This window comes from Eleutherodactylus coqui, chromosome 5 (assembly GCF_035609145.1).
Source record: "Eleutherodactylus coqui strain aEleCoq1 chromosome 5, aEleCoq1.hap1, whole genome shotgun sequence".
In the NCBI taxonomy this organism is placed as follows: Eukaryota; Metazoa; Chordata; class Amphibia; order Anura; family Eleutherodactylidae; genus Eleutherodactylus; species Eleutherodactylus coqui.
In genome coordinates, this window is record NC_089841.1 from 178,823,576 (window position 1) to 178,849,151 (window position 25,576).

The following is a 25,576-nucleotide window of genomic DNA, read 5'->3' on the forward strand; positions in this document are numbered from 1 at the left end:
GGGGCATCAGATGTGAGATGGTGGGGTTTATGTGCCAGGGCTGCTCTTAGTCCAAGTCTGAAAGCAGATTAGATGGACCATTTGGTCTTCTTCTGCCGACAATTTTCCATAAAGCAGCACTGTATCTTTGTTGTCTGTGAACATGTCTTCGGACTTTGACCAAGGGTCCAAACAATAGCAAAAAAAAGAACAAAATAGCATTAAAAACTAAGCAGCAATCAAAAACTGATGAAGTGAATAAAAAGGGGGTCATCTCTTCACCTGTATGTGAAGAGATGACCCCGTATGACCAGTGTTCCCTCTAAGCTGCATCCTTTGGAAAGGAAACAGTTGCTGATTAACAAGTCCAATAACAGCGCTACCTGTCTGCAGAGTTTGGAATTTTTAACTCCATCAGTTCCAGAGTGAACAGCAATTTTGGCGTTCCTTGCTGTTCCTTTCGTTTCCTCCCAGAACATCCGCCTAACGCTTCCAGCGTTGGTGGGCACACTGCTCACAGCTCACTCAGACCACCCGGATCCTCTTGGACAAGGTGAAGTGGAATGATCGCTGATATTGTACAAGCCAGCCAGAATCAGTGCACAAGAAGCAGCTTATTTTCACCAGCTGGACACATTAGGTGAAAGTTCTTAAAAGTAGTCATAAGAACACCAGGGGGAGCCATAACAACTACATAATCTATGCACAGGAGCGTTCCGTTCGAACAAATGCTATTGAAAAGTTGTTACATTTTAGATGATCTAAAAGGAATAAATGAATACTTAATGGTGGGACAACTCATTTACACAGAATTACCTATAATACCCATGGGCAGATATACGATATGTACAACCTGTGCAGCTGCACAAGGACTCGCTAGGTAAGGGGGGGCTACTGTACTCAAACACAACTAGCAGCTTCCGACTCAAAGACTCTTAGGCTGCGTGCACACAGGCGGGTTGGATTCCGCATGTGGAACCCCGCAGCCGCGTCCTCGTGTACACTGCTTTTCTTTTCCTCGATCTGTACTGCAGATGGTCCGCATGGCTCCCCGTCGAAAATGCACAATAGAGATGATGCGGAATCCGCAACCTTTCTGCAATGTCAATTGCAGAAGGGCCACAAATTGGACAGCTTCCATTAAAGCCATCCGCGCAAAAATGGAGCATGCTGCGATTTTTCCTCCATGAGTGTAAACTGCAATTGGTTTTCACTCGTGTGCACAAATAATCACTTTTCCATAGCATGCTATGGGCGGTATTTGCTGCGGAATCCGGAGGCGGACGTCCGCTCCAGATTCCGCAATGCAAATCCGCCTGTGCGCATGAGGCCTAAAAAGAGGACAAAGAAGTAATATCTACTGCAAATGTAAAAAATGACATTCTTCCACATTGTTTATGCACTAAAGATTGTGTCATGTATATTTGCTGCCTGTTTGGGTTGTAGTTTATTTTAGCTGTATGCTGAACTGATACAAACATGCAACATCTGTGCCATCTATAGAGGATACATTTCAAAAGGCTACCCCAAAAATACAGATCTGGTAATTCTGTGTATTATCCTTCTGCTTTGGGAAACACGGGGTTAAAAACCTGCTAAACCAGTTGTCTTTGTGCTATCAGGTAGAGCTGCACTCCGATGATTTGTGATTGGTAGTAATCAGTTGAATGCAGGATACTGCAGAAGTTATTTTCTCCCAGACTACATTACAAAAAAATGAGTCTCCAAGAAATTGCTTCTTAAATATACACTAGCTAGGAAAAATATGGTGTTAGAGAGAGGAAGATGCAGCAAGGCAGACCCAGAAAAGGCAGAGAGATAACAGATGTGGAAAGTGAAAGGACAGAACATTATGGGGGAGAGGGTCAGGGAATGAAGCAAAAAATGCTGAAAATGTATTTATAGATGGCTAATCACAGAATAAATGTATCAAATGGAAAGTATATGACGCCCGATGTGACTGCGGTAGTGTAGCTGGCATATCTTGGAACACATTTGCATTATAGGATGAACTGCCCAATTGACCGTCTCGAACTTTTAGGTCATACATGCTCAAAGTGTAGCCATGATGTCATTCTATGAGACCCAATCAACGTGCAATGACTTTGACTCACATTGCTTCTTATCTGTAATATTTTCCTAGAAATTAAGCCCTATAATAGCAAGTACTATTACGATGTGACATTCTCTGTTATTTTAGGGACAATTAGTTACATTTATAAGAAAACGCCGAAAGATCAGAAATAGTGATGAGCGAGCATACTCGCTAAGGGCAATTCCTCGAGCGAGCATTGCCCTTAGCGAGTATCTGCCCGCTCGGGAGAAAAGGTTCGGGTGCCAGCGGCGGGCAGGGAGCTGCGGGGGAGAGCGGGGAGGAACGGAGGGGAGATTTCTCTCCTACTCTCTCCCCTCGCTTCCCCCTGCTGACTGCCGCAACTCACCGTTCCCCCGCGCCGGCACCCGAACCTTTTCTCTCGAGCGGCCAGGTACTCGCTAAGGGCAATGCTCGCACGAGCAATTGCCCTTAGCGAGTATGCTCACTCATCTCTAATCAGAAAGAATGTGAAATAGTTTCACATACCTGTGTGTATTTCTGTAAGGGCTCGTTCACATCGCCACTTTTGGCTTCCGTTTTCCTGTTTCCTAACAGAGCAGGATGCCTGAAGGTAATTGTTATGTGATGGAACTAAGCAGCGCAGAACAGACCCCATTGACTATAATGGAGTCTGTTTGGGTTCCGTTTTACAGAATGCTGCGCTATTTCATCTTGTTTTTTAACAGAATTCCGTGACAGAACCAAACAGAACCTCCAACACTGATGTGACCCTAAGTGGAGGGGCATTCACATGTGAACACTGCACTCAGAGTAAAAAGTCATGTAATCATAAGTCAAGGGCCTGCAGGTTTACAAAATGCACAAGTGTGGGGGAACTATGGACAAAAGTGTCTTGTGACTACATTATGTGAGTGCTACTTCACCTTATATGCACTCTTAAAGAACCTATATCCCCAAATTGTTTTTGGATTAATTGAAACCAGATAGAAACATGTTACATTTTTCAAATCTGTTTTTATTTTCTGAGTGTAGAACTTTTTATTGTGTTTTATATGTATGATTATGTAGGCTGCCATCTTCCCTGAGCTACATTAAGCAGCATTTAGAAGATATGCTTTACAGCAGCTTCGTGGGCCATTCACACAATAGACAGGAGGGGAGTGGACCCATTGACTTGTATAGGAGATTGTTCTAGACATGTTCCGTCACTTGTACAGAGGTCATTTTGCAGGGAGGGGAGTAGATGGTCACAGCTGATCACCTATTGTTAATGGTGGATCCTGTGTTATCTAGATATAAGTGTTACGCAACGTTTATCACTCAAACTTTGCTCAAATGAGCGAAAGTGCGCGATAATATTTACATGTAAATGCGTAGCCATCATGCACTATTCATTCACTTGTCGTTTATCGCTGAGTTTCAGCCTGCATGAAAATAGTCGTCAGTTCGTACGCTAGTTGTTAAGCTTAAATGGCATTCGTTCAGTGGTTCAGTCTTTCAAACGACTTGAGGGGAGAGGTGATACTTTACCCAGCTAAGCACAATGACTCATGCCTCAGTAGACAATGGCTTTTCTTTGCACTAATTAAAAACCTCCTGCCTAGAGATTCTTCGTATATACACACGCCCACATTAGCAAACAACATATACAGTGTTTACATAGCTAGTGAAGTAAAGGGCGACGATTTTAAATGATTATCTTTACGTGTAAACTTTCAGAATCTGAAAGCAAAAAGGTTGTTGCCGTTTGTTTGTTCAAACGACAATTGTTGCGTGTAAATGGGCCTATAGCTTTCTGTGTAATCCCGCCTGTGATGTTAGTGAGATGACTACTCTAAAGCTTTATCTACAAGAACAGGAAGTTTCAGCCTATTATTAGGCTCTATGGTCGGTGTGAAAAAGGTAGGATTTTATCATTAAAAAAAAAAAATTGATTGTGACCGGAAGTTTTAAAAAACAATCACCAATAATTTGTAAAAAATTATATTTAACACAAAAATGTGATTTATATACTTGGTTATTTTCAGATGACACATTCCCTTTAACCTCCTTCTCCTTGACAAGCTCTGTGAATTGAGTCAAAAATCACATGAACAAGCGCACAAATGGCAGAATGTTCAGATGGACTGGGTCCAGTGCATATACATCGAGCCCAGATTGCTGTCGGGCGACAGTTTAGCTATAAGTTGCCTCCCCCTTTCCGCTTCTTCATCGGTTCTTGGCAAGGGGGCGGGATGGGGCAGGAGCTAGTGTGCTAAGCTCCCGTCCCCTCTCCGCCCCTTGTTGTCTGCCAGCAATGGGAGGGGCGGGAGCTTAGCATCTAGCTCCCACCCCCTCCCATTGCAAACAGCCGGAAAGGTGCAGAAAGAAGAGGGTGGGAGTTTAGCATACACATTGCTAAACTCCCTCCCACCTCCCTTCTTCGGCAGCTACCATTGGCTCCCATAGGAATCTATGGGAGCTGCCGCTGTATTCCGACCAGGAGGATAGTTCCTGAACTATCTTTCCTGGCCGACATAAAAGTGCCCGGCCAACATGTGATCGTATGCGCTATCTTGTCCAGCCCGGCGCTTTTACGCCGTGGAAATACTCCCATCTGAACTGATGCATTGAAAACCAATGCATCAGATGGGCAGCATATATCGGCCGGGCGTGAAAGTGCAGCCGATATACGCTCATGTGAATAAACCTGAGAGGAAGATGGGATAGTTAATTAAGATTGAAAGAGTTTAAAAGGGTCCTGGATGGGATGCTTTTCTTGACCACTACAATATTACATGTTATAGTCACTGATTACTTCAGAAGGGTTGTTGATCCTGGGATTTATTCTGACTGGCAGTTTTAGAGCCAGGAAGGAATTTTTCTCCATAAAATGAAAATAATTGGTTTCTATCTCACTGGAATGTTTGCCTTCCTCTGGATCAACATTGCAGGATACAGGCTGAACTGGATGGACATGTCTTTTTTTTCAACCTTCTAAAGTATATGCTACTAATTTACTATTACTGTGTGGCAATTCTATGTTTAATTATAATATTTATAGAAATACTAAATGTAGACTGAATTAGCAGCTACACTTCTTCCTTTCAGCTATTGTATGACATACATTATTAGAGTCACACAAAGGCGGCTACTACTTGTAGTACGGCTTCTAAGATTAGAATGTTGGAGTAAGAACACAACTGCGAAGTCAAGCTTGCCATCACTTATGGACCAGACATTTGGTTTCCATTTTTTTTACAAAGGCATATGATGTCATCCTGTCCACAAGAACAGTAGCAAAGAGGAAGATGTCCAAGAAAAGTTGACCTGCGCAACTGTGTTTTATTTAGCCTGTGAATCTGGGGACATTGCATTATTTTACAGTATTACTGCACTGCACCACATTGTTTTAGTTTAAAATAAATAGATCTGCAATACGCATTTAGACTCAACATTCTTCTTTAAGACAGAGACTTAAATGGTTGTCCAGGGTTACAAAGCAGCCTGAGTTTATCTACAGAAACAATGTCACTCTTTTCCATAGACGGTATCTGGTATTGCAGATCATCCCCATTCATGGACAAGAATGGCGGTTTGTGACAAATAAAGCAGTCACTTTTTTCTTATCATGTACAACCCCTCTGGATAGATTTTAGGGGGATGTAAAGATGAATAGTAAAAAAAACCAATAATCTTTATTGTTGCTACCTCTTAACAAGTCACTTTACAGAAATCTGAGATACTTTCATATATTACAGTTGATGCAAATATCTTGAAATGTCATTCCAAGTCATTGCTATATTATTCTAAAATGTGATCCCTTCATCAAAGGTGTAGGTAGGTAGGTAGGTAGATAGATAGATAGATTAGGAGATAGATAGATTAGGAGATAGATAGATAGATTAGGAGATAGATAGATAGATATATAGATAAATACTGCATATTGGTGGCTTAAATATTGATTTCTTTCAAAACATTTTCTGCACCCCTCCAGCCGTTTGAGTGGGGACGGCCACTGCCTGGGCTAAAGGGGCTGTAGATAACATATTACAGCTGGTGGAAAAGCTGACTTGCAATAATTAATGGTGCTTCTGGTAATAGGATTTCCCAGCCCCGAGGTACATTTTTACATAAGATATTGGCTAGAGAGTTATGATTTATAGAGGTCTGATCCCAAAGAGAATCTGTAAGAGGACTCAAGCTATAAGGAAATTCATCAGTAGAGGCAAGGGAAGACAGAAGCAGAGGGCTAAGAAACTGGTAAGTCTTGGAGGAGAAAAATGAAAAGACCAGAAGCTATAGAGAAAATGCAAGAGTGTTGTATAGATCAATAGCTAGAACTGAGGACAAAGGTTAATAGAAATCTTGCAAACATTCTGTTCTCATCAATGCAGAAGGTAATCGTTGGTCTCTGGACTCCCTCCAGTGGAAAGACCATGTATACTCAGTTAGTTGAATCTCTGCAAGTGTTAATAATTCACATGACTTTATTCAGGCGGATTAAACCATTCCCAGCTGGGATTTGAAATTTTGAAGTTCAGATAGACTTATTGAACTTCCACCACAAACTATCATTATCAACGGCCCTACTAACTGTTCCAACTTGCCCTCCTTTTGCAAGCGCTGGATGTGTCCTGAATATACTGCAGCAAGGGCAGCTCCACAGGCAGCTTCTACTAACATCAGTTCATCCTCTGTAATAGAAAAGAGTAGCATTGAGGCGAGTGTAGATACAAGTACTAGACTGGTACAATGAAATACACAAAGTGTAACACAATGTATAAAAACAGAACATAAACAGATAAAAAGGCAGTGAGATTTTATTATCCATTATTTATCGAGCTTCAACATATTACCCTCCATTATACATATTAGAGACATGGGTCTTCATGTGTGAGGAAAATATACATTGTAGGAGAAGAAAGCCCTGACCAAAAGAGCCTGAGATCTAAGAGGAAAGAGAACGCTTGACTCAAAAGATAAGATAGAGACGGGTGGTTTGAGACTTGTCTAATTGTAAGGAGGAATTAGGATGGAAATGAAGATGGATGGCCAATTTTAAAGAGGTGGGATTTGAAAGATTGTTTAAAGAGTTTAAAGGCAGCAGCGAATATAATAGGATGAAGAATAGCACGCCAGAGGATAGGAGTAGCTGGAGAGAAGCTGGAAATGAGAGAAGACAATTTATTAGTTCATTTTTATAGAAGTTTTTTATATTTATAGAAATGTCATTTTCTCACAAACAAATGTGTTAGTACAATTAAAAGGGTTACCTCAGAATGCAACTACTGTCCATATGCCTTTTTAAGGCATAGAGATTAGAGATGAGCGAGCGTACTTGGTTCGGGTGTTTTTGCACTCGAGCACCGCTTTTTCCGAGTAACTGACTACTCGGACGAAAGATTCAGGGGGCGCCGGGGGGGGGGGGGGGGGCGGCGTGGTGGAGCAGGGGGTAGCAGTGGGGAACAGGGGGGAGCTCTCTCCCCCCCCCCCCCACTCCCCTCTGCAACCCCCCGCTCACCCTCGGCGCCCCCCGAATCTTTTCGTCCGAGTAGTCAGTTACTCGGAAAAAGCGCTGCTTGAGTGCAAAAACACCCAAACCGAGTACGCTCGCTCATCTCTAATAGAGCTGTCATAGAGAGAAATTCTCTGCTAAGGATTCAAAGCAGAACTGCTTGTTACTCATCATGTGAGTGGATGCCACACAATAACAATTGTCTGACCTACTGCAATAGCTGCAGATCACTGGGGTTTCCAGAAGCTACATTTGTGCCAACTTTTTGGATTCAGTCCAGATTAAATCTAAGGCTATAAAAGGCATCAAAAACTGCAACAAACTGCCTTTTATGAACCTACCCTGTTTTTCCTATTAGCTAGTACAAAATATCCTAGTTTTATTTGCCATGCTTTTCCCAAATCCACAAAAACTGAAGATAGTATAGATAAAAACTGCTATCTTTGAAAATAAAAAGTAGGACATACACTGGATAGTGCCGCCAATGTGAACTTAAACTTTAAATAGTTCCGCATGCTAGAAAATAAGATAATATTGGATCTAGGCATAACAAGGGCGCAGCTATATGGGTGCAGTTCAACTATAGGGGTGCAACTATAGGGTAGCATTTGTATCCAGACCCTGGTGCCATCAGGGGGCCTTAAGGCACCTATACCATACAATAAGACATCAGTATTATAAGTGGCACATAGTAGGTGGGGTTCCTGTTGCAGATTCTTCAAACAGGCCAAGGCGTTCCTCTGAGACAGAATGTGGTGTACAAGACTGAAGTTACAGATTAATAAATAAAGCAGGAAAAGTTGAACTTTATAAGCGTAGTAAAGGATAGCAATACTGTTTCTACCTACCCAAGAACATCTCAACTGCCTGCACTGCATCTCTGTCATCCACAGTCACAGAGATGACTTTGTATTTTCTTGCACACTCCAGTGCTCTGTCACATACTGTTTTTGCACCTAGACACTTTGCAATGCTGTAAGAAACAGACATGTTAAACATTATTATAAGGCGAATAATAGAAACCGCTACACAAACCTATGGAGGAGAGAGCGCAGCTGACTGCCTCTAACCTACCCATGTGTGAGCGCCCAGGATAAAGGGACAGTTCTCACTTCAGAAGTGTCAGATTGTCACAGTTAATTGAACAGTCCAATCTGATTGTGAGCAAGGAGCTGTCAGGCACAAACTGGGTCTTAATAACCCCAGTAAATTGCAGCTTGAAGAGGGACTGTAATTACAGGTACTTTTCTTCTCAGTGAAAGACAGGTGAGCTTGCTATTCTATGCTTAGTGTCCATTTGGTCAGTGGAATGAGCATTAAAAGAAAATACTACAAACTGCAATTATTTGCTTGTATCTCCAGAGTACACCCATCAGTATGAATCCGATTCTGGTACATGCTCCATTGACTGTGGTCCTTTTTCTTTTCGGTTTAAATATTACTCTTTATCTGGAAAACATGACGGCCAAAATTTTCTCTAAATATAGTATTTTCTGCAGTGCGAGTTTAAGCATTGTGGTTTGCAATAAAAAAGATATTGGCAATCGTCTCTTGGGATTTATGGTCCATAAGAACCTGGGTCACCTTCCTTCCTGATCTATCAATAAGGCTCAGTTCACACTCACATTACACATGTTCCTGTTATCTATTTCTCCAACTGGAAATTACTTGGCAGAAATAACATTTTCTTTCATTTAATCTAGTTATTACCCAACCATGACATTTCCAGTAGTTATGAAAAATGTATGCCATATATTACACTATGGACCACCATGTTGTGACTGGTAACAGACTACAGTATTTTCTAAATTCAACTTTATTAGTGATTAGCTGATATACCTGACTTTAAATCCAGTTAATTTGGTACAGGGGTTTACGTGTTGTTCGCACGGAAAAATTTATGAAGTCAAGGTTACTTTAGAGGAACCGAGGAATAAGATATGTATATACATACAGGAGCGTTAGATTCTCCTGAGGCTGCATGTACTGATGTCTCTCTGCAGAATGTGCCACTCCTTCCATTCTCCTCATTTAGAACCTAAAGAATGCTCGTGCCAAATTTCCCGCTTGTACCACATCGGAAAGTTACATTACATAGGGGTGCACTTACTTTTGCAATTAGCATTGAATATTTGAGTTGTGATCCCTTTACTTTTGCTATTTAGGACCTAAAGAATGGTAGTGCTAATTTTCACACTTGTATGTCACCGAGAAGTTACATTATATAAGGGTGCACTTACTTTTGCAATTAGCATTGATAATCGAGTTGTGACCTCATTACTTTTCTTATTTAGGACCCAAAGAATGCTTGTGCCAAATTTCACGCTTATACGACACGGAGAGTTAGAGAATTAGATTAGGTACATTACACTTTTGCACTTAGCATTGAATAATCATATTGTAACCCCTTTACTTTTACTATTTAGGACCTAAAGAATGCTTGTGCCAAATTTAACGCTTGTATGACACCAGAAAGTTACATTACATAGGGGTGCAAATACTTTTGCAATTAGAATTGAATAATCGAATTGTGACCCCTTTACTTTTTAGGACCTAAAGAATGCTCCTGCCAAATTTCATGTTTATACGACACCGGGACGTTAGAGAATTAGTGGTGAGTGAGTCAGTCAGTAAGGCCTTTCACCTTTATGTATATAGATATTGCACCTCCACAAAGGCCATCAATGTTGTACTCTATAGTTTAAAGGCAAACAAATCATTTACATATTTAGGACTCATCCACAAGACCACGTAAAAAAATCACTAAATGGTTAGCGCTACTACACATGGCATTATATTTTCTATATGGTATTCTGAACACATACTGTATGAGTTCCATGTACTTTTCTATGAATTCATATGATGTTAGTGTCATATCAGTTCCCATGTATTTTTCTCCTTTGCTGGGGTTAAGTGGAGTAAACTATACTTATATGGTTCCCATATGAGGGCTTAACAATGGATTTTTAAACATTAATGCAGTGTCCATACTGCACCCAAAGGATATAGAAATGGCAGCACACAGAGTGTGTACAAGCATACTTCAGTGCGATATCACAGCATTATAATATGTCAATCAAAACATTGCCTGTAGTTGCCTCTTTGAATAAACCCTATTCACATTAAACATTTCCTGACTGATGATTAGCTAATTACAGTGTTCCCTACTGCCAGGACCCCCTATACAATAGAATGCCACCAATGCTTGTAGACCATGCAGCTGCTATGGAGCCAATGGGCCATGGGTGTCTGAAATCTAATGCTCTTAATCTACCTGATGACATGCTGGGCCCATCTTAACCCAAAGTACTGTCGGACACCACTTTGCTTAGTGAAGAGCATAGTCTGACTCTTCCCCCATCTGCTGATCCCAGTACAGTCTGTGCTATTAGCAGGAGATGGGCTTGGAGTCCAGCTATGTTCTGCACAGAGCCATACAGTGCCCAGCAGTAGTGTGAGTTATGAGCATTGCCCTGCAACTGACCAGGCTGTAGACTGTGGGGGGCAAATAAGGAGCATTATAACATTAAGGGGTCACAGAGGAGGCACTAGTTCTTTGTGGGGCCTGTAGAAGGCATTATAAATTTATGGGGCCATAGAAGAGGTGCTATACTTTGAGGCCCCATAGAGGGATACTGCCACTTTGTGGGGGCACAGAGTAGGCATTTTTACTATGTGGGGCCATAGAGAGGCCAATATTACTACTTTATGGAGACACAGAAGAGACAGTGTTACTACTTTGTGGGGCCACACAGTGGGCATTATTACTTTCTGGGGTCACTAGTACAAAGGTAGAGGTACTAAGAGGGCATTTGCGGTAGCAGCAGGGCAGGGAGAGTGTGCATATGAAATGGGGTTGTCTACAGTAGACAACCTCTTTACATAACCTTGTCATTATACAATAATCAATCTGTGAGCTGAAAAGCCAAGCTGCTACAATTAATCTAAACCAATAAATTGTAACAAACTATCAGAATAGGAAAGTTTTTGTTCTGCTGGTGTGTTTAAAGGGAACCTGTCACCTGCCTAAAGCACCATAAATTAACTTAGCGTGCTGCTAGGTGAGGTGACAGGAAGCCACGTGCTGTATTTTTTTATACTCACCCGGTTCCCATTGTTTGCCTGCCACTAAAGTCCATGGACCGGATGAAAATCTGACTCTTTTCAAAGTCCAGTGCATATGCTCTGCTATAGAAGTCTGTGGGAGAACACATGAAAATATGAAAGGAGTCAAATTTTCGTTTGCAGCGCGGACTTCAGTGGTTTGCACCGTGGAAACCAGGAAGTGGGTCACTATAAAAAATTTTTAAAAAACATCATCAAACTCCCTGTCAAATCACCTAACAGCCCCATAAGTTAGTTTACGGTGCTGTAGACAGGTTCACTTTCACATAAAGAGGATTACCTAGACTGGAAACAATAGTCTGACGATATGACTTCAGCTTTTCAGCGTCTGGATATTAACAAGAATGTCCCTATTCAATAATAGAAAACAGGAATTTTAAAAATGATAAGAAATATCTGCCTATAGTGATATCTCACCTAGTAATGTCTGGTAGTGTCACAGATTTCCCAGCCTGGAGGGCTGCATTAAGACAATGAGCACCCGATGTCTCCATGGCAATAATGGGCACCTCAGACCAGCCCACCTTGACAATTCCTTCAACCAAACCAGCCAGGAGGCCTCCACCTCCAACTGCAACCACAAGAGCTCCTGGTTTTTGATTCCCAAGAGAAGCTTTCAGTTCAAGTATAAGGCTGGAGTGGCCTTCCCTGAAAAAAGTGGTAGGATACAAGACAATGAAAAAAGATTTTTGCAGCCTATTGTTCTCCTTTTTTAATTTTTTATAACATTTCCAGCAAATTGTTGGCTTTAGTGCGGCACATCTTTATTATCTACCATCATATAGCAATAATGTAATATGCATGGACCTACTGCAGAGAGCCTGGGGATATTGAGCTACTCTCTTTCACTGTACTTACCAAAGCAGAGGGTGGTTAAATGGAGAGATATATACTGAGCCTGGTGCTTCAGTCAAGCGATGAGCATACGCATCAGCATCATCCCAAACCTGTTGGAGATTCATTTTATTATATAAACCATAGAGGTTATGCATGATCGTTAGATTTCAGACATGTCTTGGACTTGCATATAGCAGTCGCTGTCATATTTGGGATATCACTTTATTATGCTCAGCTTCAGAGTATTATGATGGCACTCAAGAAATTGAATAAGAAGTGGCAAAGTCACCAAGCAAAGAAACAGAAGAATATACGAACGAGCCAAAATTGAGCTGATTAGGTCCAACATAGGGCAAACTCATTTAAAACAGTTAAGATGATTACTAACTGTATTGCTGAAAATTATTATACTAGTTAGCAAATAATGTGTTAGGGAACTTTTAACCTTTTCCAATCCATTTTGTATCCTGGTTTTCCTAGGGGCTTACTCTTTTTCTGCCGTTATACAACCGCGCTATATGCTGGCTAAAGTCAGTACTGCATGAGGTGACACGTTGGATAGGCTCCAACAGCAAAGAGGCTGGCAATATACAGTAAGGGAACCTCGACAGACGTCTTCCAACATCAGAGCTGTACAGCCTTAAATCATAATGTCTTCAGATGTCAGGCAGTGGATTGGAAGGGGTTAAATGAACCGATTTATTGTTTGAACGAGCGAATGACGTCAGAGCTCGTTCGCTCGTGCAACCTGTTTAGACAGGCAGATACATCATTGGCTTGTGCAAACGAGAAATCATTCAGATTTGTTCAGTCTTTCACATTTGCTGTTTGAGTGAATGGGAACGACTGAATGGGCGCTGCTCAAACCGAACAATAAGTGAAGGAGCCAATGATGATTGAATAAAATGAACGACAAGTGAAAAGCGAATGATTCTCGATCGCCGTTCAGTAGTCGTCTCGCGTTTAGACTAAACGATTATCAGTCACTTTCGCTTGGTTGAATGATTTTTTTGACCGATTATCATTCTGTCTAAAAGCACCCCAAGTCTGTATCAACAATACGGTTTGAGTAATCGCTTAATTTAGGTGATACTCAAAATGTATCGTAGCTGTATCAATCAGGTATGCCAAATATATGAACAATGCATCGGAGAAGAATACAATGTGAAACACTCACATGATGTTTCCAAGAACTTTATTAGGGCGCATCGGCGCCCGTGTTACTGCAGCCAGCAGACGGCCGTACCTGAAGACGGACGTCTCTTTGCAGTGCCAGGAGGAAGAACATGTGACCGGCTTCATCTTCAGGTATGGCCGTCTTTTAACTGTCAGTCACACGGGCGCATCGGCACCGCTGTACGGGTGCCCATGCGCCCGTGTGACTGAGCCCTTATTGCTTACTTTATATAGCAAAATTTCTAGCACTTGCCAGGAGCTGAGCACAAGCTACATCACCCCGTCAATCCAATCAAAATGCAACAAACATTTCATAGTGAATCATAGAAAGGTTGCAGCCTGGTGCACATGCATTTGGTAAATGGCTGCGTAAGAATAGAGAACTTTTATACAAATTGTAAGGAAAATAATCCTTGAAAAGACATTCATTACACAAACAAAGAAGAATGCCAAAATATCTAGAAGCACGATTATGAATGCAAGGAGATTTGTAAGAACAATTCATTATTATAAATTGTATTTTTCCACTTCTGACCCGCTGCTTTGTGAATTGTGATGACATAGAAAGAATTATGTGTTTTACACTACGCATAAGTTACCTTCACAATACAAAGGCTATGAAAACCTTTATGCATGACAGATCAATACACACGCATATCTTACTAAGTCCCTGCAGAAAAGAAGTCCCTGCATTTATCTGCTTTTTTTGAGTTGTCTTCCTTGTCATGCACTTAGGGCACTTTTACACGGCCGATAAATCATTCAGTGTAAAAACACGTTCCGGCTGAACGACAAACGAGAATTGGTTCACTTCTCGTTCAGTTTTTGCATGCAGCATTGATGTATGTAAAAAGGCAGTTGTTCATCAGCATTGATGATCAGCATTTTTCCACATCTCCCAACACCATCATACAGCCCTCTGCAAAAATACAGGTTTATTTATTTTACTACTTATGACTTAAATTGACTGTAATAAACATATAAGCTTTCCATAGACTGCACTCCCCTGTGTGGGAGACTCGCAAGAACTTACAAATCTGCTGATTTCTTCCCCTCACTGCAGAAAGCACCTGAGTGGTCGTTTCTCACAAATCCCTTGCAATGTAATGTACCCCCTCACAGCTTGCTTGTTTTGCTCAGGAGAGCAAGCTAAGGGAGGGCTGAGAAGCAGCTTTAGGTACCTTTCAAACTGCACTTAATATTCTGCAACAGTGTTTTGGAATATGCCATACCGGAATGCCGCACTGCTACCTGCTGTATTCTGCTGTTTTCAATTTCGTCCTCTCTGCCTAAGGACGTGGTGATGGCAAATTTGATAAAAGAGTTAAAGAGAGGCCTAGACGTCTTTCTTGAGTGATACAATATTATATGCTGCAATCATTAATAACTTCAAAAGGGTTGGTGATCCAGGGAAAATTCTGATTGCCAGAGTAGAGTCAGGAAGGATTTTTTCCCCTTAAATGGCGAAAATTGGCTTCTACCTCATTGTAGTTTTTTTGCCTTCCTCTGGATCAACATTGGGGGTTAATAGGCTGAACTGGATAGAAATATGTATTTTATCAGCCTTACATACCATGTTACTGTGTTAAGATTGACATAATTATAAAATCTTAAATGAAGTGAGGCTTACCAGAAATGGAGTGCGGTAACAAGGAAATTTCCAAACACTGATGCATATTTTGGATGGGATTTACGATTAGTGTTCAGTGAATGTTTCAAAAGTTCGGTTTGGCCGATTCGACAAATTGGGGCAAAAAGTTTGGTTTCATCTGAATTAGTTTGATCCAAACCGAATTACTTCAATACTCCTAAAATTGGTGCATAACACTGTCTAAGGGCCATAAAAGCCCTGTATAATGGGAGGAGGAGAAGGAATTTTAGCAAGTTTGGCTGAGGTGCACCACCAAAGTTTCAGGTTCACACCAAACTTTTAGCAAAATTCAACCTGGTCAGGTTTTAACTGTTTTGATTCACTCAATACTAGTTAGAAGAGCACAGAGAGGACTCCCATCTCTTAACTATAGTAAAGATCCACTGCAAGGTGCAGCTCCACTCTGGTGGGCCTGATGTGTGAAGACTAAGTGGTATGCCTTTACATTTGAATGGACTACATTTAGTATGTACATTTCCACGTATAGCTTTCCCAGACTGTAAAAGCTGATCAACAGAACTTAGAGAAGCCAGACCCGTGAAAGTCAGCAGATCAACAGAATAACTTCTTTCGAAGAAGAGTTGCTACAGTTATTACAACTCCTTGATGTTTGAGATATACAATATTTATAAATATAGTTGTTGTGTTCATATTTCAGAACTTTTTCTTCCCTGTTATCACTGCACATCGGCCCACATTTATCAATGCATTTGCGCCTTTCTTGAAGCATTTTACTCCAAAATAGTGTTTTATCTGCTGTGGGACACATTTCTTGACAATATATTCCAGAATTTAGAGGCATTTGTTTCATGCAGTCAGTTTGTAAAGTTAAAAGTGGTTGTGGTTTGCTGCCTAAAGAGGATTTAGATACATTTATAAAATGCTTCTTTTTTAAAAAGAAGTCACAAATAAGGTTGTATCTCTACTTCCCACAGATCTTGGCATAGAAAAAGTAATTTTAGCCAGTGTGAAACTTAATGGCAATCATATATGTTGTGACAGTTTTATCAAAGGAGGCAAATGCAATCATAAATCTGTCAACATAGGTTAAATAGATAAAACTAGCTATTGACTAAAATAAAGCTTCTGATAAGTGTGGGTGATTGTTTTGTACCTTTACTAGGCACATTTCTCAGTTTCTAATCATTTGCTCACCTTTCCAGTTACCACCACTTCTGCTTCCAGTTCTTGCAGTTTATGTATGATTTTTTGAGGGGTACATTCTGGGACTACAATAGTGGAGAGCAGCCCCAGTTTACTACAGGCATAGGCTGCTGCTAATCCAGCATTCCCACCTAGGATAAAGCAAAAGCATTGTCCAGAACATATCACAATTATATCATATATTATATTACACTCTTTGTCAAAAAAAAAAATCAAGAACCGAGAAGTAGTTGTCTCTTTGCTGCAAAACGCAGCATACAGTTACATCTCAAGCAGATATACAAATGATTAGATGAACGGTCCTGACACCTGAGGCCCTAAAAGTGGTTCCCCCCTTGGCCTATAAAAAGTTTCTCAGAGGCTTCTTGTGTGCAGTGGACCCCTTTTTCCACTTGTGTAGAGCTTGTTGACCACTAGAAGCCTCTACAAGACAATCAAAGAGATATCACCCAGTTTAAGTTTGAAAGTGGACGCATTATTGGAATGCGAGAAGCTGGATGCTCGTATTGATGACCATTCTGGCCAGATTGTTGAGACCAGTGGATGCACAAGAGCACATTCAAAAGGTGACTGGGCTCAGGACACCCTTGACAGACCACCAGTAGAGAAGATCGTCTAATCGTTCCACCAAGCATGAGCAGCTCCAATTGTTTTGTTGTCTGCCATCCAGAGACAGGTGACACCATCATTACAGGTCCTTGTGTCTCTCTGAACCATTTCCAGGTAATCACAGCACCCGGTATGTTTACTGCCTTTGACACCCACTGTTGCCTCCGCTTACAGTGGTGTTGTGACTGACAAAACTAGACTACTGCGGAGTGGAACTCGATTCATAAATCCAGCTTTAGTTTGGACACGGACGATAGCCATGTTCGTGTCTGGAGACATAGGGGTAAGCACCTCAATCCAGCCTTTGCTGTGGAGCCCACACTACTAGTGTGATGATTTGGGAGTCCATTACATACAACAGTCGGTCACCCCTGGTGGTGGTACAAGGGATAATATGTTTAGGACATCCTCCAGACACGTGTTCCTCTCATGGCGGCCTCCAAGAGGTATTTTCCAGCCGAAGAATGCTCAGCCGCACACACAAGGGGGGGGATGGGGGGGGGGGGTCACAGGAATGTCTCTACAACATTGCTGCACTTCCGTGGCTTGCCAGTCATCAGCTTTATCGTCAATAGAACATGTATGGGACCATCTGGGATGCCAACTTTGACAGCCTACAAGTTTGAAAAACCTAGAGACTCAGTTACAGAAAATGTGGACTGATATGCAGCAGGATACCATACAGAACCTGTATGCCTCCATGCCCACCCATATCACATCTTGTATCCAAGCCAGAGGCGGTACAACAGGGTACTAGAGCCTCCATGCCCACCCATATCACATCTTGTATCCAAACTAGAGGCAATCCAACTGGGTCCTAGAGCTTCTATGCCTGCCCGTATCACATCTTGTATCCAAGCTAGAAGCGGTACAACGGGATACTAGAGCCTCCATGCCCGCCCGTAGCACATCTTGTATCTAAGCTAGACGCAGTACAACAGGGTACTAGAGCCTCCATGTCTGCCCGTAGCACATCTTGTATCCAAACTAGAGGCGGTACAACAGGGTACTAGAGCCTCCCTTCAAGGGATCAGTTTTCCACAATAAATTATCCTTTTGCTCTAATATTGTAATCACTTGTTATGTCAGTGTAACAATCACAGATAGAAAGTTTCATTTAATTCGGACAACTCCTTTTAGGGGAGAGATTTTTTCGGACAATGTGAGTATGAGTATATAGAAATGTTATTTTGGGTACCTGAAGAGCAGACAAATTTCTTGCATCCCTTTTTTGCCAACTGCAGAAGAAAAAAAAAGACTGAAATGAGGCAACAGTGTTTCCTTTTCCAGTGAATGGAGCAGTATATAAAATGCACAGTATATGGAGCATTTATACCATATGCTTATTTATTACAATAGGTATGAGCATATAATATACAGTATTTCTTTGCATCTCATGTAATTCTAGCAAATATAATGTATCTAAGTACAATATGTCACCGTGTACTGTATCACCTGTATTCCTGATTTAGCAAATCAAAAGCAATTCCTCACAGTTTCTAAAACTCTGCTTGCTGCTATTAAAACATACCTAACATATAAGATGACTTTTCAGAATGAGCTGCCATATGTGTACATGAACAATAACACTATTTCTGCCCATTATATTACTTGTGTTCTGTATTTTTCCCATTTTCCTCCCCTGTAGGATGTACATTTAATTCTCAATCTTCTCAGGGCTGGTAGGGGGAGCCTGGCTTCTGTGCTGTGTTCTATATACTGGGACACAGAGAACTGCAGATTCTGCTCTCTGTGTGTAAAACATACAGGGATACATAACACCATCATGTAACAGGCTTGTAAACTCTGTAAACAAGAGTGGTGCTATTTCACAGAAAAATTAGACCCCTATTTCTACTTTCAGGTAATCTTTTTAAAGGGTCTGTCCAATGAAAAATATACATACAGTTTACATTTAAATCCAGCCTATTATTATAAACAGTTTTTGTATTTACAGTTATTAACATATGTTTCTATCCCCATAGTAATGCTATTCCCATACTAATGCTAGAATAGGCCACCTGCTCTTTCTATTGAAGAGCCTTTCTGTTCCAGCACAGTCTTGCTTCTTTGCAGTTTGACTCTCTTATCTTTGACATAATAGAAGATGCAGAAACTTCAGAAATAACTACTCACTACATCAGGGATCCCTCCACATACCCAGTGGAGCAGAGAGTAGCAAGACTGAGCATAACCTTCGAACAATTAGGCTGGGTCCACGCAGGGCGGAATTGCTGGAGAATTTCTGCGTAAACTATCTACACGGAAATTCCACCGTCAATCTTAAGCCCAGGACTAAGCAGCAAAGTGGATGAGATTTGCAAAAATCCCCTCCACATGCTGCGGATAGTCTGTTGCGGCCATGCCGAGCTGAAACTGACATGCCGCGCAGAATTCAAATCCGCAGCATGTCAATTATAGTGCCATTTCCGCTGCCGGCTCTCTCCTCTCTATGGGGATAGATGGCCGCAGCGGATTACAGGCGGACAAGCCGCTTCAAAGCTACGCTGAACAGTGCAGGTTTTGAAGCTGCCATTGTGCTGCGGAAATCTTGCAGCATTTCTGTGTGGTCCCACTGCGGACATTCCGTCAGATTTCTGTGGGATTTACGCCCCGTGTAAGCTCAGCCTTACTGAGGGGGACACAGAACAGAAACAGCAGGTAACGCTATTCTAACATTAGTCTTGGAATATCTGGGGTTAGATACATTTTTAAAAAAGTGTAAATACAAAAAAGGTTTAGAATTACATTGTGCAACACAATTTTTGTAACAGATAGGCGGCTTATAGTAACTTTAGTGCGCTGAATTCAAATATGATATGCGTTTTTTTTGGCCACGGGAAGTTTTACAATTATGGGGAATAATGTAATCCAATTGCCGTTGTATTGTATTTTTTAGAAATATGCCTATACATCCAGTAGGCTTGTCACGAACCTTGCTTAATAAAAAGAACAAAAGTTATGGCACAACTATTTTGCAATCACTGTTATACACTATGCGCTGCCTGAACACTATAAGGGTAGGTTTATGTAACATATAGAGTATGTTTCCACACAGCGTAAACACTGCAGATCATCTACCAGTAAGTTGTAATTAGTGAACTGTGTTTTTACAGGTCATTGGTTAGACTAAATAAAAGAATCAAAATCATAAAACAAAAATACATGTTTAGTATCGCTGTGTCCGTAAAAGTCCAATCTATCAAAGTAACTAATTTTTTACTCTGCACGGTGAACATCGTCCAAGAAAAAAAATTAAGAATGCCAGAAATGCGCTTTTTTTGGTCATTCTATCTCCAAGAAATGAGCACTTGCACAACTATGTGGACAGAAAAATAAAAAAGTTATTGTGCGCAAAAGATACCGGCAGAAAATAAATTTTAAAAAATTTAATGTCTTTGAAAAAAAATAAAAGCAGTACAGCAAAAAAAATAAAAAAAATACATAAGTTTGGTATTGTAGTAATCGCACTGACCCATAGAATAAAGTTATCATGTAATTTTTGTTGTAGTTTGGGGGTTGTAGAAATGAGATGCACCGAAAGATGGTGGAAATTTTTTTTTCATTCTACTCCACTTAGAACTTTTTAAAAGCTTTTTAGTACATTATATGGTACATTAAATAGTATCATTGAAAACTACAACTTGTACCGCAAAAAACAAGCCCTCATACAGCGACGTCGATGGATAAATAAAGGAGTTATCATTTTTTTAAATGAAAACAATGCTTGGTCACTAAGGGGTTAAATTACTTGAAAATGAGACGTGCTGCTATTATTCCGTTTTACCTGTGGAATCGGCATGTTTTAATTTTACAGAAACGTATCAATTACTTTCTGTTACGAAAATTTTCTAAAAATTTGTTGCACAGTGTTATGGTTGGATTTAACACTAAGATGTCCATATATTTCACGGACAGCACATGGACCTATTATAGCTAATTAGGCTGTTCACGTGGGTATTTTCCCACATAGACCGATGGTCCCTGTGAAAAACTTGCAGCTAGTCTTATTCTGGCTCATACCACGGACCAGAATCGGACATGCAATGTCCACGACCCGTGAGTATCGGGCAGCAGATGGACGGGTGTCCGTGTGCCGTCTGATGTGAGTTGTGCCCAAGAATTTCAGGCGAAACTCACATATTCTCGTGTGAATAGGTCCTAAGTAGAGATGAGCGAACATGTCCGTTACGGACACATCCGCACCCGGACACCGGCTTTGCCGAACACTGCAGTGTTCGCGCGTAAAGGTCCGGGTGCCGCTGGGGGGCGGGAAGATGCGCGGCGGCGCGGGCGGCAGTAGCGGGGAACAGGGGGGAGCCCTCTCTCTCTCCCTCTCCCCCCCACTCCCCGCCGCACCCCCCCGCGCTGCCACGGCGGCCCCCGAACTTTTTCGCCCAAACACTGAAGTGTTCGCAAAGTTCGGTATTCGGGCGAAAAAGGGGCGGGGCCGAACGTGTTCGCTCATCTCTAGTCCTAAGCAATATTTTTTTGTGGGGCAACTCTTTTAAACCATGAGTTACCAAAATACCACAACAGAAGCAGAATGAGACATTTGTCAACCATCTTACCTTCTGACAGTAGTGTCCTATGCCACGTATCTTGAAGGACCCCACTGGTTGAAGGTTCTCCAGTTTCATTAGTACCTGGGTACCAGCCAGCTTGGAGAGAGCTAAACTCTCCTTCAATGGACTAACAATGTGAAAAGGGATTTCATCTTGGGGGTCCATCACTGCTGTGAAAAATATCTGTATTATAACATATAAGGAACACTGTGTAGCATTGATTGGAAACTTATTACTGAGACATTAGATTAAGGATTTCATTTCTCTCTTCTCCATTAAGATTTAGTATTGATTCTCATCATAGCTAGGGTAAGTTATTTCACCTCACCACCATCTACATGGAGAAGACCAAGTTAAATACCCCGTACTCCACTCATGTTCTTGTAGCTCCACTAAAAGAGTTGCCCATGTAGTAATATCATTTACATATCTTCAAAGGTGCTTCACATTGTGTACAGCACTGAATATGGCCTTTTGTTTGTGATGCAAATAGATTTCTAAATATCTGTATATCTTAAACAGAAATAGTAGAATCTAAACATAAAACGAAAGCCATAAAAGGGATTCTGTCACCAGGTTCATGATGCCTGAACCATGGGGCAGATGAACCTGGGGCAGCTATGCACAATGCCCCCATAGATGTTTTATTCTGAATGGCTGCAATGAAGTTTGACTTGGAGCTGAGCCCTGAGTCACAGGGGCGAGCCGCACTGGCGTCTCACCGCTTGTATCACGTAGATTAACGGTTCTTTCCCTATTTGTATATAAGGAGAGAGCTGTCACTCTACATAATGTTGGCAGGGAGACCCAGTCCTGATGCTCATGTCAAATGTAGGTGCTTTCAGCGTTGGAAAGGAAGTGGCATGGGCATTCTTACCGGTCTGCAGTTATGCAGTGCAGTGATGATACGTTTCTGCCATAGCAAGCATTAATTTCCTCTGCGGTTTGTGCTATAGTAGCTCCTCTGTGGGTCTGGAGGAGATGGGCTAGCCTTCTCTCCCTATGCGCATCAATGAGCCTTAATCAACCATTGCCATGTTGCCGCTTCACCATTTGTCCCTCCTTGATCCATTTTTGGTAGGTACTAATCACTGCATACTAGGAACACTCTACAAGACCTGCTATTTTAGAGATGCTTTGACCCAATGATTAGCCATCCTTATTTGACCCTTGTGAAAGTTGCCCAAATGCTCACACTCTGTTTTTTCTCCTACCAACACCAACTTCAATAACTAGCTACTCATTGACTGCCTAATATATCTCACCCAATGAAAGGTGCCATTGTAACAAGATAGTCAATGTTATACACTTTCCCTACACTATTGGCTGTATTTGTTTTGCTGATATCTGTCATTTTCATTTTCAGCCATTTATACCCAAGAAACAGATTAACCTACAGATGTCAAAGAGGTAAAGTTGTCATTATTTTTGTGTGCTGTGATAACGCAAAGATTTTACATGGGCAACAATTCGTATCTATATGAATATCTAAGGGCCCTTTTACACGGGACAACCTGTCGGGCACAGATACCCAACAAATCATCTCAGTGATCTGTGCTTTTAGACAGGAACAATCATCACTCAATGAATGGAGATAGAGCGGACTGGGTATAGTTTTGGCCCACCTGTCTCAATGCACAGGAAGCACGTAGTCGTTCATAGACGAATGACTGCCTGTTTACAGGCGCTGATCGCTGTTTAGTTTTTTATGCCTGCAGAAACTGAATGACAAACAATAAGCGAACAAATTAATGTTTGTCGTTCATTTGGTGCATGCGTTTTGACAATTATTCAGGGGTCAGAAACGTTATCTTTTCTCCTTAGGGAGAGCACCTAGACAGTGAGTAAGGAGACTCAAATGGCCATGCACGCTCCTCTGGGTAATATGCAAATAAGGAAGATGGAATAAAACCTCTACAGCGCCACCTATTGGAAGGCAGCATTTCTTTGCGCCAAAGTCAGACTTTTTATAAAAGCCTTGTAACAGTGACGGAGAATTAAAACCAAAGCCAGACTCCATGTACATACAGCTGTTTCAGGGTTTTTGCCCTTCATCAGTGTACAGTAGGAGTCTGGCTTTGCTAGTGAGAGGCCTAGGACAGGGGTTAGAAACGCTATCTTTTCTCCTTAGGGAGAGCACCTAGACAGTGAGTAAGGAGACTCAAATGGCCATGCACGCTCCTCTGGGTAATATGCAAATAAGGGAGATGGAATAAAACCTCTACAGCGCCACCTATTGGAAGGCAGCATTCTTTTGAGCCAAAGTCAGACTTTTTATACAAGCCTTGTAACAATGACTATGAATTAAAAGCAATTTTTCAGACTCTCGCTGGATTGCAGAGATCTGAACTATTTATCTGCCCCTGTAAAAGGCCTCTAACCTAGTACAACACTACTGCTACAATTATGTCGCATAGCATTATATTATATGCCATGTACTCTCTGGTCAGTAACTCTTCCAGACAAGACTGTGTACCACTGAGTTAAATGAATATATCTTATGTGTATGAAAACCAGGCAGAACATTCTATGATTAGTATGCATTGTATTTCAGTGTAATGTGAAATATGTGAATATGAACTTCAATGGATTTTAACTTTACATGGTTATTATTTCCTCTGCTTTGTGAAAGAAAATTGCCTTGAATGATTGAAATAAGCCATTAACCATACCTGAGCTATTCACCACCGTCTGTGGGACTAGCTTCTTGCTTGTTCCCCTGGTCAAGGTCCAGAAGGGTGTGCCGGCGAGGAGGGAGGGAGCTTCTAGGTCACTGGAATGTATTTGTCACTAAAACAACAGAGGATTTGTTTTCAGATTGGGCATGAAAAGACGTATCATAAGCAATAGATTAATTTCATGTGCATATAAAACGGCTATTAGATTTCTAAATGAATGAACAATCATAGCGAATCAATCCACTTCATGCCTATATTATGGATCATTGGTTCTGCTAAAACAGAACACACTGAGTAATTCTTGTGGATATTTTAGTTTTCACAGCTTGAAAAGACTGTTCATGATGTTGGGTCACATGAGCTCCTAAAAGAGCTGCATTGGCATTCTATCCTATAGTAGCTGTTGATGTAGCAAGTGTGTCACTATCTCTGTGTCATTCAGTCTTTGCATGGACTTTTGTGCTCATTTCACCTAGTAGGCGAGTCCTTATCTCTATTCTGCAGAGTCAGGATCTTATGATTAGCAGAAAATTGTATAATACACTGGAAAGTAATCATTCTGCATGTATGTCCTTCTGGTAAGGATTAGCTAGGAATCGGATGTATTTCCTATGTAGAATACTGTACATGTTTTAGAATTACAGTTCTACAAGTCTTAGGTTTCAGGTATGCAGGATATAATTTGCATGATCCATGCACTCAATGTAATGTGAAAAAAAGTTCCGGACCGTGTTAGCCAGTAGAGTAAAATGTGATTGTTCTCAGTAAGAGAAACCAAGTAATCTTGTAGATATGATACCTTTTAATAGCTAACAAAAATTCATGATGTTGCAGCAAGCTTTCGGGATATCCCCTTCCTCAGGCTAATGAATGAAACAGCCTGAGAAAGGGGATATCCCAAAAGCTTGCTGCAACATCATGCATTTTTGTTAGCCACTAAAAGGTATCATATGTACAAGATTACTTGGTTTCTCTTACTGAGAACAATCATAATCCACTCCATGTAACAAGGTACAGTTAAATACATTTCATTTCAAGACCCATTTTGGGGCTCAGAATAAAGATGGGTACGTTGATTATGCAGATACCTGCTGCTGCACATTTTAACTGCACGCAACGATGATTGCTTTTTATTTATAAAGAGTTTATTCTAAGACAATGTATTGGTATCACTTTGCAAATGACCAGAAAATCAGATCTATAATCTGAACAGTGGAAAGAAAAGCCATACAATGTGCG

At 41.2% G+C, this 25,576-nt stretch overlaps 1 protein-coding gene across 2 annotated transcripts; it reads right to left on the reverse strand.

The window, feature by feature from the left end:
* Positions 1 to 5,726: 5,726 nt before the first annotated feature.
* Positions 5,727 to 24,529, reverse strand: SDSL (serine dehydratase like). Of its 2 annotated transcripts, none has more exons than XM_066601966.1 (8): positions 24,332 to 24,529; positions 21,666 to 21,826; positions 18,293 to 18,332; positions 16,477 to 16,616; positions 12,516 to 12,604; positions 12,075 to 12,305; positions 8,381 to 8,505; positions 5,727 to 6,711 (listed from the first exon to the last, which is right to left on the reverse strand). In XM_066601966.1, exons 2-8 carry the CDS (start codon positions 21,822 to 21,824, stop codon positions 6,518 to 6,520), a joined length of 978 nt encoding a protein of 325 aa, XP_066458063.1. In that variant the 5' UTR covers positions 21,825 to 21,826; positions 24,332 to 24,529; the 3' UTR covers positions 5,727 to 6,517. The 2 variants fall into 2 exon arrangements, with proteins under 2 accessions (XP_066458063.1, XP_066458064.1); XM_066601967.1 differs by having other exon boundaries at positions 21,666 to 21,829.
* Positions 24,530 to 25,576: the final 1,047 nt, after the last annotated feature.